The sequence below is a fragment of the Onychomys torridus genome, chromosome 2, assembly GCF_903995425.1.
Source record: "Onychomys torridus chromosome 2, mOncTor1.1, whole genome shotgun sequence".
In the NCBI taxonomy this organism is placed as follows: Eukaryota; Metazoa; Chordata; class Mammalia; order Rodentia; family Cricetidae; genus Onychomys; species Onychomys torridus.
Window position 1 is genome coordinate 131,337,182 of NC_050444.1, and position 20,813 is coordinate 131,357,994.

The following is a 20,813-nucleotide window of genomic DNA, read 5'->3' on the forward strand; positions in this document are numbered from 1 at the left end:
GTGGTCTGGGCCTCGCCGTTGCCGGCTGGAACATCGGCCCAGAAAGCGGAGCTGATTGCACTCGCCCAGGCCCTCCGGATGGCGGAAGGTAAGAGACTCACAGTCTATACTGACAGCAGATATGCCTTCGCCACTGCCCATGTGCATGGAGAAATCTACAGACGGAGGGGCCTCCTGACTTCAGAAGGTAAAGAAGTCAAAAATAAAAAAGAGATTCTGGATCTCCTACAAGCACTATTCCTCCCACGGCAGCTCAGTATAATGCACTGTCCAGGGCACCAGAAGGGGAACACAGCGGTGGCTCGGGGAAACAGGCTGGCTGACCTAACCGCCCTAGCCGCAGCCTCCCAACCACCCAAGGAAGGGCAGCTGTTGATGCTCCTGCAGGGTCACCCGCCGCCTAGCAGAGGCCCTATGCCCTACAGCTCTGAGGACCATGAGCTAGCAAAGAAAATGGGGGCGGAGTGGGACTCTGAGAAGCAGGCTTATACAAAAGAAGACAAACTAGTCATGCCTACTTCCCATACTCAATACATGCTCAAGTTCCTTCATGCACTGACCCATCTAAGCAAGGGCAAAATGAAGGCCCTACTGGCCGACGAGGCTTCTGGGGCTATACTACTGAACCAGGACCAAATACTCCAGCAAGTGACCTCTAGCTGTCCAGCATGCGCCCAAGTGAACCCCGGAAAGGCCCACTTAGGCAAGGGAACCCGCCTAAGGGGCCATCGCCCTGGGACTCATTGGGAAATAGATTTCACAGAGGTAACGCCCGGACTCTATGGCTACCGTTACCTCCTGGTTTTTGTGGACACCTTTTCTGGATGGATGGAAGCATTCCCCACCAAGAAGGAAACAGCCAACGTCGTGGCCAAAAAGCTGTTGGAGGACATTTTTCCCAGATATGGGATGCCCCAGGTAATGGGGTCCGATAATGGGCCTGCCTTCGTCTCCCAGGTAAGTCAGAGGGTGGCCAGATTGCTGGGGATTGATTGGAAGCTTCATTGTGCATACCGGCCCCAGAGCTCAGGACAGGTAGAATAAGCTAATAGAACCATTAAGGAGACTTTGACCAAATTAACGCTTGCAACTGGCTCTAGAGACTGGGTGCTCCTACTCCCTTTAGCCCTTTACCGGGCCCGGAATACTCCCGGACCCTATGGTTTGACTCCCTTTGAAATTATATATGGGGCCCCCCCCCACCTATTGTGAATTTCCTTCATCCTGACATTTCGTCCTTCGCCACCAGCCCTACCTTAGAGGCACACCTCCAGGCCCTCCAGCTAGTACAGAAGGAAGTTTGGAAACCTCTGGCAGCGGCCTACCGAGAGCAACTGGACCACCCAATAGTCCCTCATCCCTTCCAGATCGGGGACTCCGTCTGGGTTTGGCGACATCAGACCAAAAATTTGGAACCACGGTGGAAGGGACCATACACCGTCCTGCTGACCACACCAACTGCTCTCGAGGTCGACGGGATTGCTGCCTGGGTCCACGCCTCCCACGTGAAGGCTGCTAAGGAGATTGACCCGACCAGCGCCAAGGAGTCCACATGGAAGGTACAGCGCACTCAAAATCCACTGAAGATAAGACTCTCTCGTGCCTGATACTCCTCCTTACTCTCACCCCTCTCCCAACCCTGGGGTCAGGATCCCCTCACCAGGTTAAAAGGCTCACTTGGCAAGTTATATCCCAAACCGGGGAGACCATATGGTCAACCACAGCCAACCATGCCCCCCACACCTGGTGGCCACCCCTAACTCCCGATATTTGTCAGCTGATAGCGGGCCTGGACGCTTGGGACATTGCTCATTTGAGTCATTCTGACTTCCCGGTTCGCACAGCCCGGTCAATCAGGCCTGGGGGAGGACGAGGCCATTTCCCACAGAGGGGACCGGGATGTATCAATGCAAACACCCGTTGTTCCTTGTCCACTTATGACTTTTATGTCTGCCCCCGTGATGGCCGCAACCGGAAGGAGGCCCGTAGATGTGGGGGATATGAGGAATTCTTCTGCAAACAATGGGGATGTGAGACCACCGGCGGGGCCTATTGGAAGCCCAGCTCTAGTTGGGACTTGATAACGGTGTCTAAAAATTATTCCAGCCCCAACAAATGTACAGTCAGCACTGAGGGAACTGTCCCCTTACCAATTGTTATCTCTTTCACTGAAAAGGGCAAGGAGGATAGAGGATGGCAGTCCGGGCATACTTGGGGACTCAGGTTTTATATGACAGGGTTTAACAAAGGCCTGACCTTCAAAATTCAGCTCAAGGCAGAAACCACCCCCCTGTCAGTTGGCCCCAATACGGTCCTCTCAGATCAGAAACCCCCATCCCAGACGGGACAGGTTAAGCAACTCCTCACTCCCACTATGTCACCCAATATGAATGTTCCCAACATAACTGCAGCCCCAATAACTGCGGCCCCCACCAGGACCCGCCTAGGGACAGGGGATCGACTCTTTGGTCTACTGCAAGGAGCCTATTTCACCCTAAATGCCACCCAGCCTGACCGAACTCAGGAATGTTGGCTATGTTTACTCTCTCTCCCTCCCTACTATGAAGGGGTAGCAGTACAGGGCCCGCATTCCCAGCTGGACACCCCCCCCCAGCTCGATGCCTGGGAGAGACCCAACATAAGATGACTCTGTCAGAAGTATCTGGACAGGGACTATGCGCCGCTCTGAAGGAAGAATGCTGTTTCTATGCTGATCATACAGGTTTGGTCAGAGATAGCATGGCGAAACTCAGAGAGCGGTTGAAGCAGAGACAGAGATATTTTGAAGAACAACAAGGATGGTTCGAGGGATGGTTCCACAGGTCCCCATGGCTCACCACCCTCATATCGACCACATGGGCCCCCTGCTGATTCTTGTGCTTATTTTGATGTTCGGCCCTTGCATTTTAAACAGACTTATTCAATTTATTAAGGAGAGAATTTCGGTGGTTCAAACTCTGGTACTAACTCAACAATATCAACGACTCCATCAGTCAGAGACTGAACCACCACCCCTGGCCCCTCGCCTTTATGCATCCCAATAAATGAAAGATTCCATGAGTCAACCTCCCAAAGGGCTGAGGTTGTAGGTGCGTGCCACCATGACCAGCTCTTTCAAACCTTGGAGTAACACGTTGAGGAATTTGGACTGTAATCAGTTCCTGTAAAGCTTCCAGTAACCAGAAGCTCAGTAAGGAAAGGGGCTGGGTTTTGTTCATCCCTATATCTTTGGATTATGTATTTGTTTTAACTTTTATTTTATTTATTTTATATGTATATGTGTTTTGCCAACATGTGTGTATGTATGTGTACCACATACAAGCTTGGTTCCCCCAGAAGTCATAAGGTGTTAGACCTCCCTGAACTGGAGTTACAGATGGTTGTGAGCCATTTTATGGGTGCTGGGAACAAAACCCAGGCCCTCTGCAAGAGTAACAAGTGCTCCTAGTTTTAACTACTGAGCCAATTCTCTAGCTCTTTAATTTTTAGTTTTATTTTATGTGTATGGGTGTTTTACCTGTGTGCATGGTGTGTGTGTGTGTGTGTGTGTGTGTGTGTGTGTGTGTGTGTCCAGAAGAGGGAATTGGATCCCTGGAATTGAAGTTACAGATGGCTGTGAGCAGCTATGTGAGTGTTGGGACTTGAACCCAGGTCCTTTGGAAGAGCAGCAAATGCTCTTAACTTCTGAGCCCATTAATTTATAACTCTAGCCCTTTATTAATTTTCTTAGAAATTTATTTTTAACCCTGTCTCAAAAACAAAAAAAATTTTTTAAAATTTTATGAGTATGAGTGTGTTTTGCCTGCTTATATATAAATGTATCACATGTATGCAGTGTCCAGAGATGGCAGAAGAGGGTGTTGGATTCCTTATAATTGTAGTTATAGAAGATTGTGATGCTGGGAACTGAACCTGGATCCTCTGGAGGAGCAGCCACTGGTTTTAACCACTGGGCCATTGCCCCAGCCCCAATAAAAACTCTTTTAAAAGAAATAAGGTGGAAATTGATAGGAGACCTGATTTTGACCTCTGACCTCTTGTCTGTGCACACATAGACTAGTGTACCTGTACACACCACACACACACACACACACACACACACACACACACATACACAAAATAAATATAAAATACTAATTCTCTTCTCAATATTAGTCAATATATAATGTAAAACTAAAAATAGGGAAATTGAGCCATCACTAAATTTTTAAGCACTTACCTAAGAACACACTCCCAAAGCCAGGAATGGTGTATGCCTTTAATCCCAGCACTTGGAAGGCGGAGGCAGGTGGATCTCTGTGAGTTGGAGGCCAGCCTGGTCTCCTTAGTGAGAACCAGGACAGCCAGGCTACATAGTGAGACTGTCTCAAAGAAAAGAACACACTTCCATCCTAAGTGAAGTAAGTAATGCTAGCTGGCGTGATTGAGGTGGGAGTGGGAAGTCATTGGGAAGCGAGGTGTAGTGGCACAGAAGGAGCTTGAGTTCAGGTCATCCTTAGCTATACTGTGTGTTCAAGGCCACTCTGCTACATAAGACCTTTTCTCAAACAACAAGCAAACCCTAAGCAAAGAGAAAGGGGGTAAGGAGGGGAGGAATGAATCAGGAAGAGTGTAATTTTATTTTCATTTATTTATTTCTTGGTTTTTCGAGACAGGGTTTCCCTATGTAGCTTTAGTGCCTGTCCTGGATCTCACTCTGTAGACCAAGCTAGCCTTGAACTCACAGAGATCTTCTTGCCTCTGCCTCCTGAGTGTTGGAATTAAAGGTATGTTCCACCACGGCCCAGCTTAGTGCCTCCTTTTTGAGACTGAGTCTTACCATGTAACTCACACTGACCTCAGACTTAAGTCCTATTGCCTCAGCCAAGTGCTGGAACTGCAGGTATATGCTGCTATACCTAGTTTGCTTCTCAAATTTTAATGTGGAAATGAACTTGTATTGACTGTTTTGTTCTGTTTTGTTTGAGACAGGGTCTCATAGCACAGGCTGGTCTTTAAATTTCTATGTAGGAAAGGATGACCTTGAACTCAGATCCTCTTGCCTTTAACTCTTGGATGCTGGCATTATAGGCATATATCACCATACACAGTTTATGTGCATGTTAGACAAGCATTCTACCAACCAAACTGTGATCCCAGCCCTGTGACACCATTTTGAATGTGGCAGTGGTGGTCATCTGTGTAAGGAATGAGGCAGGAAAGGTCAGGTAGAAAAGCAAAGCAGTGTGGCACAACTGTGATATAGTGATGCCAAAGTGGGCTGGAAAAGAAAGAGATAGGAAACTATCGTATGATGTCTGTGTGTGTCTGGATGTGCTGTGTACCTCTGGGAATAGTAAAATTTTAGTGCCTGACGTCTTTATAAATATTATTTAAATAAGTCAAATGCATCTTGGCTTCCTAGCCTTGTACCTTTCTCAAAATATTCTGTCTTTCTATTTCTTTGTTCCTTTTTGAGGTAAGTTCTTATTATATAGTACTGGTAAAATTCTTTCTTGCTGGGCTTGCACACACTTTTATCCCAGCACTCAGGAGGCAGAGACAGGTGGATCTCTGAATTTGAGACCAGCGTGGTTTACACAGTGAGTTTCAGGACAACCAGAACTACACAGAGAGACCCCATCTTGAAAACAATCAAAAAGTTCTTTCTTATAAAACATTTAGTAATTTGGTGATTATTACTTTTCACTCAGTAAATGCTTATATAGAACACATTATGTGTTCATCATTGTACATGGAAGCAAATGAATTAGGATCTGTACTCTCTTAAAGATATATTTATTGGGTTGGGGATTTAGCTCATGGTAGAGCACTTGCCTAGCAAGCCCAAGGCCCTGGGTTCAGTCCTCAGCTCAAAAAAAAAAAAAAAAAGATGTATTTATTATGAGTATTAGTATTGTGTATGTATCTCTGATGGAGTGTGCATATGGAAGCCAGAGGGCAACTAGGTTCTCTCCTTCCCTCTTCGCGTGGGTTCCAAGGATAGAACTCAGGTCATTAGGCTTTCAAAGCAAGTGTTGCACCTGTTGAGTCATCTTACTCAAGAGCTGCACTTGCTTTCTTTCTTGCTTTCTTTTATATCTTTTAAAATACTTATTTATGTACTTTGTGTGTGGGGGAGGAAGCGAGTCTAAGTGCCATGGTACTCATGTGGAGGTCAGAGGACAACTTGCAGGAGTCTATTCTTTCCTTTCACCATATTGATTTTGGAGATAGAACTCAAGTTGTTAAGCTCAGTGGCAAGCGCTTTTACCTGCTGAGCTACCTCACCAGTCCAAGCTCTGTCCTCTCAAAAGCTTATGTATATTCCAAGTGGGGGAATCAATGATGTTAAAGAATAACTATACTTTTTAGTGAGTATCATGATCATTTCCTTTTCAAAGTGGCTGTAGGAATTAGGCCATAGTAATATTCCTGCTTTGGATGTGAATAAAACAAACACACAGTAATGATGATGATGACAAATAAATAAATGAATGGATAAGTATATTTAAAAACAGAGGTCTTGAGTATGTGGTGGAGTCAGTAGCAGTCTGGCTCCAGACTCAGATGACTTCACTTAATGCCAATCAGCAGCTTTCAGAGAAGGGGAAAGTGCTGGCAGTACTGTGGAAAGAAGGAAGAGCTATTGTGCTAATCACCTAATCAGTCATGGGATCCTTTAGGGAAGATGAAATTTTAGTTGATCTTGGAAGGGTGATTTTCAGTACTGTCTTAGTTAGGGTTTCTGTTGCTGTGAAGAGACACTATGGCCATGGCAATTCTTAAAAAGGAAAACATTTCACTGGAGTGACTCACTTACAGTTTCAGAGGTTCAGTCCATTATCATTATGGTGGGACATAGCAGTATGCAGGCAGACATGGTACTGGAGAAATAGCTGAGAGTCCTATTTCTTGTAGGCAACAGGAAGTGGTCTGAGGCACTGGGTGTGGCTTGAGCATATATGAGACCTCAAAGCCCACCTCCCCAGTGACACACTTCCTCCAACAAGACAAAAAAAAAAAAAAGAAAAGAAAAGGTGGGAGGAGAGAACTGTCTCCCCAGAAAGTAGTCCTGTGTCTTTCTCACATGCATTGTGGCATGGACACACTCACATTCTCTCTCTGTCTCTCTCTGTCTCTCTGTCTCTCTCTCTCTCACATACACACACACACACACACACACACACACACACACACACAGGATGGATGGATGGATGGATGGATAGATGGATGGATGGATAGATGGATGGATGGAATGAATCTTAAAAGATAAAGAGGAACTCAAGGTCACATTCAATTACATACCTGTTGAGGCCAGCATGGGATACATGATCTTGCCCTAAAGGGGAGGGGTGGTGAATTAATAAAGCAGCCAACAGAAGAACAAAAAGAAAAAAGAAAAACACCATACCTACTCCACAAGGCCATACCTCCTAGTACCGCCATTCCCTTTGAGATTATGGGGGCCAATTACATCCATAGTCACTGTTCTATTACTGTGAAGAGACACCATGACCAAGGCAACTTTTATAAGAGAAAGCATTTAACTGGGGGTTTGCTTGTAGTTTCAGAGGCTTAGACCATTATCATCATGATGGGGAAAATGATGCTGGAGGAGTAGCTGGGAGCTACATCCTGATCTGCACTTAGAGGTGTGGGGAGAGGGAGAGAGAGAGGAGAGAGACTGGGCCTGGCATAGGCTTTTGAAACCTCAAAGCCCACTCCCAGTGACACACTTCCTCCAACAATGCCAGACCTCTTAATCCTTCTCAAATAGTACCACTCCCTGGTGACTAAACATTTAAATATACAAGGCTTTGGAAGCTATTTTAATTCAAACCACCACAAGTACAAATATCCAACTCAAGGAGGGCACTTCAACCCTTAATAAATTCCTAGATCATAGAAAACCATTCTTGCTAGTCAATATATCTTGGGTTACAGGGGCTAGAGAGATGGCTCCGCGGTTAAGAGCATTGACTGATCTTCCAGAGGACCTGGGTTCATTTCCCAGAACCTGCATGGTGGCTCACAACTGTCTGTAACTATAGTTCCAGGGGGCCTAGCACTCTTACACAGGCATACCCACAGGCAAAACCACCAATGCACATAAAAAAAAAATCTTGGATTACTATATGACAGACACTCTGCTAGGTACTAGAAAGACAGATAGACAGATATCTATAAAACTCTGAATTTTCTACCATGAAGAAACCTGCCAAATGCAGATTATAATCAATTTAGAAATGAATGTCAGAGCCAGTGACTACTCCTGTGATTCACTAGGGAAACTGAGGTAGGATGCCTTTGTGACTAGCTGAGTTCCAAGGCAAACCTGAGATTTATAGTGAGACCCTATCTCAACTCCCTCCAATATTCCCTTTAATTTCCCTCATATTTACTTTCTTTTGTTTACTTTGGAAACTTTTTATTTATTTATTGATTGATTGATTCTGGGAATTGAACCCAAGACCTTGTCTTTGCTAGGCAATTGTTCTACCATTGAGCTAAATCACTAGCCTTTAAGAATTGCCAAGATTGGGGCTGGAGAGATGGCTCAGAGGTTAAGAGCACTGGCTGCTCTTCCAGAGGTCCTGAGTTCAATTCCCAGCAACCACATTGTGGCTCACAACCATCTATAATGAAATCTAGTGCCCTCTTCTGGTGTGCAGGCATATATGCAGACAGAACACTGTATACATAATAAATAAATACATCTTAAAAAAAAAAGAATTGCCAAGACAACCAGTTGTGATGGCACATGCATTTAATCCCAGCACTTGGGAGGCAGAGGCAGGCAGGTCTGTGTGAATTCAAGGCCAGACTGGTCTACAAATTGAGTTCCAGACTGTCTCGAAAAACTAAAATTAAAAGGGGGGGGGTGGCTGGAGAGATGGCTCAGAGGTTAAGAGTACTGACTGCTCTTGCAGAGGTCCTGAGTTCAATTCCCAGCAACCACATGGTGGCTCACAACCATCTGTAAAGAGATTTGGTGCCCTCTCTGCCTGCAGACATACATGCAAGCAGAATACTGTATACATACTAAATAAATAAATAAAATCTTTAAAAAAAAAAAAAAAAAGAATTGCCAAGCCACTCTCAAGTGAAGGTTTCCTATTTTATTATTTTGTTTATCTTATTTTGTTTTAGTTTGGCAATTCTGTGAAAGGGAATCTAGGTGAGTATTATACCACTGAGCTACAGCTCTAGCCCTCCTGTGCTGTTTTTTTTTTGTTGTTGTTTTTTGTTTGTTTTTTGAGACAGGGTTTCTCTGTAGCTTTGGAGCCTGTCCTGGACTAGCTTTGTAGACCAGGCTGGCCTCAAATTCACAGAGATCTATTGGTGAAATTATTAAGGCCACTCCACGTAGTTAAAAGGGAGGTTTATTTTGTGGGGTTTATTTTGAAGGGGTAGGTTACAGGGTCTGGCAAAGGTATAGGGCAGTCCGGTGTTCTCTGGAGAACTCTGCTCAGTCTACCTCCAGCGTCCAGTGTCCTGGAACCAAGAGAGCCACCTCCTCTTGTTCCTTGGTCTTCCGCTCCCTCCTCTGCCCCGCCTTGTGGGCATGATCATTACTGAAGCCTCAATGGGGGTTGGAACTTCCAGGCCAATGCTGGGATGGCTATCCACTACAGAGATCATCCTGCCTCTGCCTCCCAAGTGCTGGGATTACAGGTGTGCGCCACCACTGCCTGGTTCTCCCATGCTGTTTTAAAGGCTTGCTAGCCTCCCTCTTCACTATTGTATCATTGCCTTTTACTTCTAGTATGCTGCCAGCAGACATTTAATGAAATTTATCAGTTAGGAATTTTTAAAACTTTTAATTACATAAATTACATTTATGAGACAGACAGTGTACACATGCCATGGTATGTGGAGGTCAGAGGATGCTATCTTAGTTAGGGTTTCTATTGCTGTGAGGAAACACCATAACCAAAAAGAGGAAGGGGTTTACTTGGCTTATACTTTGCATTGTAGTCCATCATTGGTGGAAGCCAGAACAGGAACTCAAACTCATACAGAGGCCACAGAGGGGTGCTGCTTACTGGATTGCTCACCCTGCTTTCTTATAGAACCCAGGACCAGCATCAGTCCACAAATGGCACCACCAACAATGGGCTGGCCCTTCCCCATCAATCACTAGTTAAGAAAATGCCTTACAGCCAGATCTTATACAGATATTTTCTTATTTAAGGACATTAGACTAGCTAGCACAGATACCCTGCAGGAATTGGTTCTCTCTTAACATCATGTGGCTCCTAGGGGTTGAATTTAGGTCATCAGGTTTGATGGCAAGTACCTTTATATGCTGAGCCATCTTTCTGTCCTCAATCTAGCATCATATGCAAGACTGAAATAGTACAGGGACTTTACAAGTATTGCATTGTTTCCTATGCCTGGGTAACTCAACTAGTTTTTTCATATGGAATTTTATTCTTATCTTGTTCATTTTGTTTGAAAAAATATCTGTTTTGTTTTTCAGGTTCATGGGTGTGTGTGTACATCAAGGACAGTTGCATGCACTTACAGAGGTACGACTTCTCTAGTGTGCTGAAGTACACTTCTTTGCCTTTGTTTCAGCATCTGTGATCTATTTTACTTGTGTATGTAGGTAAAATGCACATGCAATTGTAGTTACACCAAAATGCCAATGTGTCTGTCTGTTGTCTTGGGACAACAGCCTTAGCTCCTATGCTCTTATCGTCCCTCGTGATATTTGGTGAGTAGCCTGAAAACGTGAGTGTCCCAATGTGAAATTGGTTCTTGTTTTCTGGATTTCTCCCTTCTAGGTGTCAGGATGCTATGGCTTGATTGCAAGCCCTTTCCTGGTAACAAATTCCCAGACCGCTGGAAAGTGTTGTTGTGATCTGGAATCAACTGCTCTGGTTTCCTGGTCTTTCTTCATACTTTTTGGAGCCAGTAATTCAAATGGGTGGGGACATCACAATGTGGTCATCTTGGAGGACAGAGCATCTCTCTTATAAAGACTTCTTGAATTCAGGTGCCATGTTAGTAGCTGCAGAAAATGCTTGAGTTCTTGGGAACAGATTCCAGGTGTCTGGATTGAACCTCCCTGGATAGGTCCCATATATCTTCTTTGTTAAGACAGGTCTTGCTGTGTAACCTCAGCTAGTCTTGAACTGAAATTTCCTCTGCCTCAGTTTCCTGAACGTGCAGCCCCATACCACCACACCAGGACCCACATCTGTATTTTTCTTTCCCAGTATTCTTTCAAAGATTTATTTATGTATTTTATATATATGGTTGCTTTGTCTGCATGTACACCAGAAGAAGCCATCTGATTCCATCATAGACAGTTGTGAGCTGCCATGTGGGTACTGGGAATTGAACTCAGGACTTCTGGAAGAGTAGCCACTGCCCTAATCCACTGAGCCATCTATCCAGCCCCAAATTAAGTTGCCCCCCCCAACAGGGTTTCTCTGTGTAACAGCCCTGGCTGTCCTAGAACTCTCTCTCTGTAGACCAGGCTGGCCTTGAACTCAGAGATCCTGCCTACTTCCTGAGTGCTGGAATTAAAGGTGTGCCACCACAACATGGCTCTTTTCCAGTATTTTTAATTTTTGTATTGTATTATTCATTTGTGTGTGTGTGTCTGTCTATGTCTGTCTGTGTGTCTGTGTGTCTTTGTCCTCATGTGGGCCCCAACTTCAGGTGGAATTCAGAGAACAACTTTCAGGGGTTAGTTCCCTCCTTATACTATGTGGTTTGGGGAAGTCCAACTCAGATTGTTAGGCAAGGTGACAAAGCACCTTTAACCACTGAGCCATCTCACTGGCCTAATCTTTTTTTTTTTTTCCTTTTTATTGTGTGTGTGTGTGTGTGTGTGTGTGTGTGTGTGTGTGTACATACCATGACTCAGGACAACTTTGTGGAGTCACTTCTTTCCTTCCATCTTTGAATGGATTCCAGGGACTGAATATCTTTCTCTTTCTCTGTGTACAACTTGTGGGAGTCAGTTCTTCTTCTTTTTCTTCTTCTTCTGGTTTTTTTTTTTTTTTTTTTTTTTTTTTTTTTTTGAGCAGAGGATCGAACCCAGGGCCTTGCACTTGCTAGGCAAGTGCTCCACCATTGAGCTAAATCCCCAACCCTGGGAGTCAGTTCTTTTCACATCAGTTCTGGAGATTGAACTGAGGCTCAGAGGCAAGTCCCTCTAATTGCTGAGAAACCTACTGCCTCTACCCCATCTGTATTATTAAAAATTCTCTTAAAGAGAATAACTCAACCAAAGTTGTCCTCTGATTCCACATTCATGCAACAGCACGTGCCCCCTCCCAATACCAAATAATTTTTTTTCTCCTAGACATACCTTTAATCTCAGCACTTGGGAGGCAGAGGCACCGAGGTGGATCTCTGTGAGTTCAAGGCTAGCCTGGTCTACATATTGAGTTTCAGGATAACCAGGGCTGCCTAAAGAGCTCTGTCTCAAAAACAAACAAAAAGTCTCCTAAACATCTAGGTCTGACAGTCTTTGTTCTAGAATAGTTTCACATTCCTCATCAAGAAGCAATTACCCAAGTGTAAAGTGAAGAAACTTTAGAATCTGCGAGAGTAATGGCTTCCTGTTGACTTGGTGCCTGACAATCTTCCTAATACTTTAAGAAAGAAAGTCCCAGGTGCCCTAGGTATGTCCTTTTCTCAGTTACTGAAGGCTAGAATGTACAAGGTCAGGCCAGTCCCAGCACTCAGGAGGCAGAGACAGGCCTGGTCTACATAGTGAGTTCCAGGCCAGCCAGGACTACATGGTGAGACCTATCTCAAAAGAAAAAAGAATATAGAATATTTTGCCTCTTACATGGCTAGAAGGATGGAAGTGATGGTGAGGAAGTCAAGAACACAACTTTTGGCGTCTTGATTGCCTAGGTTTGAATCTGTTTGAGCCTCCATGTTTTCCTGTGTTAAATGTAGATACCAATAGTTTCTGCAGTAAGGAGCATAGAGAAGAGAAAAGGAACCAAGCTCTGGAGGTTTTAGCTTAGCAGGCAGGGAGGAGAGACTGAGGAGTGGATGGTGAGAGAGGAAGAAAAGATGTCGGTCTGGATGGAAAAGGAGTTTCAAGGAGGAGGGAGCAATCAAACATGATAGGTTGCTGATTGTGGTGGTATTGTGTCCCCTGAAATAATGTGTGTTCCCTGAAATAAACTTATCTGGGGTCAGAGAACAGAATGGCCACAATATTAAACATGAGGATAGGCAGTGGTCACACACGCCTTTAATCCTAGCATTTCAGAGACAGAAATACCTCTGGATCTCTGAGTTCAAGGCCACATTAGAAACAGCCAGGCACGGTGACACACGCCTTTAATTCCAGAAATCCAGCCTTTAATCCTAGGGAGTGACGGCAGAAAGAGAAAGATATATAAGGCGTGAAGACCAGAAACTAGAAGCTTTTGGCTAGTTAAGCATTTGGCTGGTTAAGTTTATAGGCTTTGGAGCAGCACAGTTCAGCTGAGAGCCATTGGGATGAGGACACAGAAGCTTGCAGTCTGAGGAAACAAGACCAGCTGAGGAACTGGCGAGATGAGGAAACTGTGGCTTGTTCTGCTTCTCTGATCTTCCAGCATTCACCCCAATAACTGGCCTCGGGTTGATTTTTATTAATAAGACTTTTAAGATTCCTGCTACAGCTGATAGAATGGATAACCTTGCTAGGATACTGAGAGTATGAAATAGAAAACGCTCATTTAGCACAGTGCCTTACATTTAATAATTGCTTAATGCATGCTAACTATTGAAACTTGTATTTCTCACAGTGACAAGTCTCTCCTTTGAATGCTGGTGTGTCGTTGTTTTTCGTATATTTTCACTAATGTTAAATTTTGAAGAGCTTTTCACTGAATTATAATGTAACAGAGGATGGACATACATGGAAAGTATTGCTCACTAAATTGTTCCAAATGAATATGCTCATAATTAGCACCCCAGGTCTAGAAAGGTTTTCTGTGTATTTCTGTTCTGAGAAGCGAACCTACACAGTCTTTAAAGGTTAGCTGGACATGGTGGCTTCCACCTATAGTCCCAGCACGTGGGAGGTAGAAACAACAGGGTAAGAGTTTGGTCTGTTAGGGTAGTTAAGTTGGGAGATGTTTGTATGGATTGGTGTGTGTTGCTTCTGAGCTGTCGTCTGACTTATTGGAAGCCTTCTATAACCTTTGAGCTTAAGGTGGAAGGAAACTCTGTGGGTTCAGTGACCTAACTCATGCATTATTTACAAAAATGAGCCGCTAGACCCCGATTCCAGTGTCTTGGTGTACTGTGATATTTACAAAACTGAGCCGCTAGACCCCGATTCCAGTGTCTTGGTGCACTGTGATATTGCTGGTTGTCTCTTACTTCCCTTGTTTTGTATGGCCTAGTACAAAGTATTCCTCTGTCCTATTTTGCCTTGAGTTGGATACAAGACTGTCAGGTTGTCCTGTTTTAGGTTAACTTTGGCAGCAGAAGCATGGGTGTTTTTGAAGTATGGAGCAGTTCTGGGGAGGCTCTTGTGGCCCATGGTAAAGAAGACTACTAAGAATACTGATTATAATGGCCTCTCTGAGGTGGGGGTGGGTGGGTGGGGGTGGGTGGGGGTGGGGAGGAGTGGGGGGGGGGACCGGGCATGCCTTTATTCCCAGCACTTGGGAGGCAGAGGCAAGTGGATCTCTATGAGTTTGAGGCCAGCCTGGTCTACTGAGAGAGTTCCAGGACAGCCAGGGAGGTTACACAGAGAAACACTGTTTTGAAAAACCAAAAACTCCCCCCAAAATAGTCTCCTTGATTTAGAGGTCCCTAAAGGACTATTGATGGTGAGCACAAATGACAACCTATTAGGGGAGGCCTGGGATTCAGGGATACAGACCCTAGATTCACCACGGTACCAACAAAACAAACAAAGCGCCACCATGACAGTAGCAAAACTGCGAGGAGAGAAACTCACGTAAACTTGAGTGAGTGCGTCTACTGTGGGATAGGCACTTTGATAGTCTTGGTTTAGGATAAAAAAGGACAACTTGGGTTGGGGACTTAGCTCAATGGTAGAGCACTTGCCTAGCAAGCACAAGGCCCTGGGTTCGATCCTCAGCTCCACACAAAAAAGGACAACTTAGTTAAGGTGGGCAGGGTAGCAAACACCTGTTTCTTATTCTTTCAGACAGGTGTGGTAATGTAAGCCTTTAGTCACAGCACTCAGGAGGTAAGGACATGTGTATCTATGAATTCCAGACCAAGTGGTCAACAGCAAATTTGGGCCAGTTAGAATTACATAGCAAGAGTCTGTCTGAAAAAAGAGAGATGGGAACACCAGACAGAAGTGTAGAATCCGTTCTGACTTTTTCTCATTCCCAGTGCTGCTGTGCTCTTGTCTTCTGTCCGTCTGTTCATATTTCTTTCCATGTTAACCTCTGGGATCATATTTTGTAGCTGGTTTTCCTGCCTCTTATTTATTTATTTTTGTTTTTGTTGTTTTGACACAGGGTCTCCCTATGTAGCTGTCTGTCCCAGAACTCACTGTGTAAACCAGTCTGTAACTCAAAGATCCACCTGCCTCTGCCTCCTTAAAGCTGGGAGGAAAGATGTGAGTTACTGTGCCTGGCTTTCTTTTTTTTCTTGACTTATTAATCACTTTTTTTTCTTGACATATTAGTCACTGAATTGGGAGGAGGGAATCCAATAAGAGAAGAAACTTTAAGTCTGCTTCAATTTTTTAAATTAATTTTTTTATTCTTTGAAGATTTTATACAGTGTATTTGGATTATAGTTACTCCTCACTCCTCCTAGCTCCTTCCAGATTCTCTCCCCATTTCCCCACTCCCTCAATCTCATGTCTTTTTTTAGACCATCCATTACCTTTTTATTGGATTTGACAAAATCTGCATTATTAAAAGACAAATAACAAAATTTGAGTTTATATTGAATCCGACAAGCTCTATAGTCTCTAGAATATTATAAAAGAAATGTCAGCTGAGAAAGAAACAATTACCACATGCAGATACTCCTGGCCAAGCAGAGGAACTAGATCTGCAGGGAAGGTCCAGATGTGCAGCACATGGAAGCCATAAAGGAAGTGTTGTTCACTTAGGTGGAAGGGCTTTCTCTCAGTGGGAAGCTGGAAAGATGGCAGAAATTCAAAGGCATATGTGGAATGATTTCTCTCATTCCAAATGGTAATAGAGATTTTTGATCATGGCACTAAGACACCCTTGGGGAAAGGAACACCCTGACCAGAGAAGGCTCATGACATAATTCTTGGGTAATATGTACAATTTTCAATAATTTTTAGTAACCATATAATTCTAGGTATTGAACCATTACTTAAGTATAGACCTGCCAGGGGTCACACCCTTTAAAGTAAACTGCCTGTTCCTCATCCTAGAAGCCATCTACCTTCAGTCAGGAGAGGAGGCTCACCAGCCCCTCCTCTTTCCATGTTAAAATGTTAACTAGCTTGATCTGGACCAGGTCTTTCAGGTAACCACAGTTTCTGTGAACTCATGAGCACAGCACTCCTGTCATGTCCAAAGACACTGTTTGTTCCAGTCCTCGTGGATTTCTGGCTCTAAGTCTTGCTACCCCCCCTCCACTGAGGGTCTTGGTAGTGGTAGTGGTGTTATAGACAGTGGCAGCCCATTTGTTTATTTCTAAATTGTTACTCATGTGTCTGTGTTTATGTATGCCAGATGTGTTAGGGTGCCCACAGAACCCAGAAGAGGGCATTGGATCTGTGGAGTTGGAGTTATAGGCCATTGTGACTCACCTGACATTGGTGCTGGGGCCAAACGAGTCCTCTGGAAGAGAGTAATTAGTGTTCTTAAGAACTGAGTACTCTCCCCTGCTTCCATTATTTAAGTGCATTTCATTGTTTTCATTCAACAGTTTATTGTTGAATTTATACAGGCAAGGAGGCTCATAACTGTAATCTTAGTTCTTGAGAACCTGAGGCTAAAGGATGATAATTGTCCTGTTAGTAAGTAGCAAAGCTATTCTAATGAGAGATACCCATGCCCCTCCCTATGGCTTTAAGACTATTAAGACAATGGGCCCCCAGGAATTTCATGCTGTGAGGAGGAAATGGCAGAAATCCTGTGCTTCTGCTTGAGGAACTTGTTTCCCAGGAGAGTTTGCACAGTTCTGACAACTTGTTAACCATTTTGCAGTAGATACTGGAGCTGAGAGATGTTGTGGGTCAGTAGTGATGGGTGCAACCATGCCTTGACCAGGACTGTTTAGTTATGCAGACCTTCTGCCTTCCTTTTAAACCTAAACATCATTATTAGGACCAGAAGATGGACTTGAGGAGGCTGGAGTAGGGAGGTGGGGGTGGGGGTGAAGTGTAGGCGTCATGGAATCTCTTGGCTCCTCTTCCCAGCATGGCCACTTTGAAGAAGTCTCTTTTCTTGGCTTTTCACTGTTTTATTGGCCTATTGAAGACTGGCCAATAGGTTGTTTCTGGTAGCTACTGGGCCTAGGCACTGACCCTAACAACTTTGATAACAGGATCACCACAGCACAATATATAGTGCATTCCAAATGAGTCCAGGGCTGTAAAGCAAAGCCCTGTTTCAAAAGCAAAATTTAAAAAAAAATTATTGTTTATTTCCTAGAATACCAGGCTTAGAATGTCAAGAAATGCTTGGTCCCTACCATCAGATTTTCACTGTGATTAGGAGTAGAAACATATTCAGGATGTAGAAGTGGCACTAAGTAAGAAGAGATGAGGCATCAGGAAATGCTTCCCAAGATAAAGGCCCCAGCTGGGCTTGAAGGGTGAATAAAAATTGCATGGGGGAATAAAGGCATATGAAAAAGCAAAGCAAATGAAATATTTAAATATTCTGCATGTATTGTGGGTTAGTAAAAGCTATTTTGTAGCCAGAACTAATGTCCCCTCTTTCTTGATTCCTTTTAAGCAGGCTCTGATGAGTCTCCTGAAGGGGAGGTTGTACAGAGGAAAACAGGCCTCAGCGGATGTGCAGATGTATGCTCTCACACTGGCTGTGGATCCTCACGCTGAGAACAGGAGGCTCCTATGGAGCATAAGCCTCCCACAGGGCGCTCCTGGGGTGCCTGTCCTGGAATTACCCAGGCCAGTAACAAAGCTTTCTTTTTTCTTTAAAGCGAGCCAGCAGGATGGGATGTCTGCTAGCCTTTGTGCTTACAGCAGACCAACAAGCATCCAGTGACTAGCACAAAAGCATTGTTAGACTATAGTGAAAAGTAGGCCGGCACCCAGGCCCCTCTCTTTGGAAGGCCCATCCAAAGAGCAAGAGTCCAAAAGGCCTGGATTTGGCTCTTTGTCATGGATACTGATTTCTTACTTACTGATGACAAAGTAAGTTAGATAAGATCTTGGGATCTCATCCCATTGCTGCTCCGAACATCTCAATTTGGAGATTTTTGAGTTGTCATTGACTCTTTTCTTGGTTCTACATGTCTACTATCAGTAGTAGTGGGGTGCAGGCTGGAGATGCAGCTCCTGTAGCATCCTGACTTCTTTTTCAGAGATGTCCACTCAGGATTCTTGACTTTACTACAGAAAGGATTTTAGCAAAACTGGAGTTTATTAAACGATTTATAGCATAGACTTTAAACATGGGGGTTAATAGAGAGATGGAGAAAGAAAGGCTTAGAGACTTGCACTTCATTGTGTTTACAATAGCCATATATATCGTTTTGGTGGGCTCCTCAAAGAGTTGCTAAGGAATTGAAATTTGCTCGTAGGGTGAATCTTGAGGTGCATTAGATAGGATTTCAGTTGATGAGATCATAGGGGTGGTTTGAGAATTTAGGATGTTTTTGATGAACCAGCCTTCCTCCATTTTAGGCTTAAAAGCCATCTTATAGTAAAGACAAACTAGGCTCATTCCTGTTTATGATTAAACCTCTGTTTCTCAAGGATTAGACTATGCCCCACCTGTAACCTTAACTACAAATGATTCTGTGCTGCCTGTTCCAGGAAATGGCAACCATGTCTTTGTTTCAAAAAGTTGTTATAACCATTTGCAGCCCTATCTTTATTTCAAAAGGTTGTTATGACTACCTTGTTACGACCTCCTTGTGACCATGCCTTTGTTTCAGGGGGTCATTATGACTAACTTGTTATGCTTATGTTCTGCTCCTCTAATCCTGCCTGTTTTGCTTACCAAATCCCCCATTTAACCCTTTAACCCTGAACTCTTAAAAACCTTGTCTCAGGGCTGGCAAGATGGCTCAGAGGTTAAGAGCACTGGCTGCTCTTCCAGAGGTCCTGAGTTCAAATCCCAGCAACCACATGGTGGCTCCCAACCATCTGTAATGAGATCTGGTGTCCTCTTCTGGTTTTCTGCAATGTATACATAATAAATAAATCTTAAAACAAAAACAAAACAAAACAAAACCCTTGTCTCCTCACATCCAGTGCTGACTTCTGGAACCCCACCTTAGGGGGAGGCAGCCCATGTACACAAATAAAACTTGCTTTAATTAATTATTTGCTTTAATTAATTTGGCCATGATGGTTTTGGTTGGTGGTCTTTCATCTCCCATTTTTGGTATTAACATTTTTTAAAATTTTATTTTGGTATTAATATTTTCTCTTTATGTTTTTTTTTTTCATTTTTCTTTATTAAGAAAATTTCTACTCACTCCACATACCACCTCCAGATCCCCCTCCTCCCTCCTCCCATCCCCCAGCCCTTTCTCTCAAGCCACCCCGAATCCATATATTAACATTTTCATTGCAAACAAAAGGTGATAGTTTCATTGTGAGATCCCTGGAAAATACTCTCAGGCCCTAAGGCCCTGGTGCATTACCATTAACAGTCTCCTTTGGCACTGTCCTAAATAAAAGGAACATTACCACTATGTTGGCAATCTTCACAGCAGCTGCTACTCTAATAGAATTCTGTTCTGTTTTGTTTTAAGACAGGGTTTCTCTGTATAGTCCTGACTGTCTTGGAAGACCAGGTGCTGTAGACCAGGCTGGCCTCTCTCAGAGATCCGCCTGCTTCTGCCTCCCAAGTGCTGGGATTAAAGGCGTGCACCACCACTGCCCAGTGATAGAATTATTTGTTAAAGCATTTAAAAAATTAATTAATTATATATACAGTGTTCTCCCTGCATGTATGACTGCAGGCCAGAAGAGGGCACCAGATCTCATTACAATGGTTGTGAGCCACCATGTGGTTGCTGGGAATTGAACTCAGGACCTCTGGAAGAGCAGTCAGTGCTCTTAACTGCTAAGTCATCTCTCCAGCTCCTATATTTATTTACTTGTATATGTGTACACATACACCTTAAATTTTTTAAAAATAACATTTAGTGTGTGTGTGTGTATGTGTGTGTGTGTGTGTGTGTGTGTGTGTGTGTGTGTAAGTAAGCACACACAAATACCACAGCATGAGTACAGAGGTGATAGGACACCTTGTAGGAGTCAGTTCTCGTTCTAGCATGTGGGTCCCAGGGATCAAACTTAAGTCACCAGACTAGGTGACAAGTAAAGCCTGCTGACCATCTCTCCTGGCTGGGCTTGAATTCACACTCCTCCTCTGAGCACCCTTGGTGCTGGGGTTACAGCCTGGGACACACCATATCTAGTCCCAAATGATCTGGATCTTATAGTATTTTCCTAGGACTGCCCTAGCAAACCCTGCAGTGTGAGTGATGTATCACACAGCTCTGAGGGGTGGAGGGCCAAATCAAAGTGCTGTCAGGGTGATTATTTTCCGTCTCAGGGTTGTTGAGGTCCTTCTTTGTTCCTCCTTCATTCTGGTGGGTGTGGCAGTCCTTAGTATTCTCTGGCTTGTAGATATGTTACCTCATATGTAACATTTTCTCTGTGTCTGTGCTTCTTTATA

The 20,813-nt window shown here is 44.0% G+C and overlaps 1 protein-coding gene across 1 annotated transcript in view; it reads left to right on the forward strand.

Moving 5' to 3' along the window:
• Positions 1 to 20,813, forward strand: part of Tesk2 (testis associated actin remodelling kinase 2) — a 120,297-nt gene that overhangs the window by 77,083 nt on the left and 22,401 nt on the right. Inside the window, exon 4 of the mRNA XM_036177334.1 lies at positions 10,466 to 10,514. Within this exon, the coding sequence (XP_036033227.1) occupies positions 10,466 to 10,514 (49 nt within the window). The remainder of the gene's footprint in view (positions 1 to 10,465; positions 10,515 to 20,813) is intronic.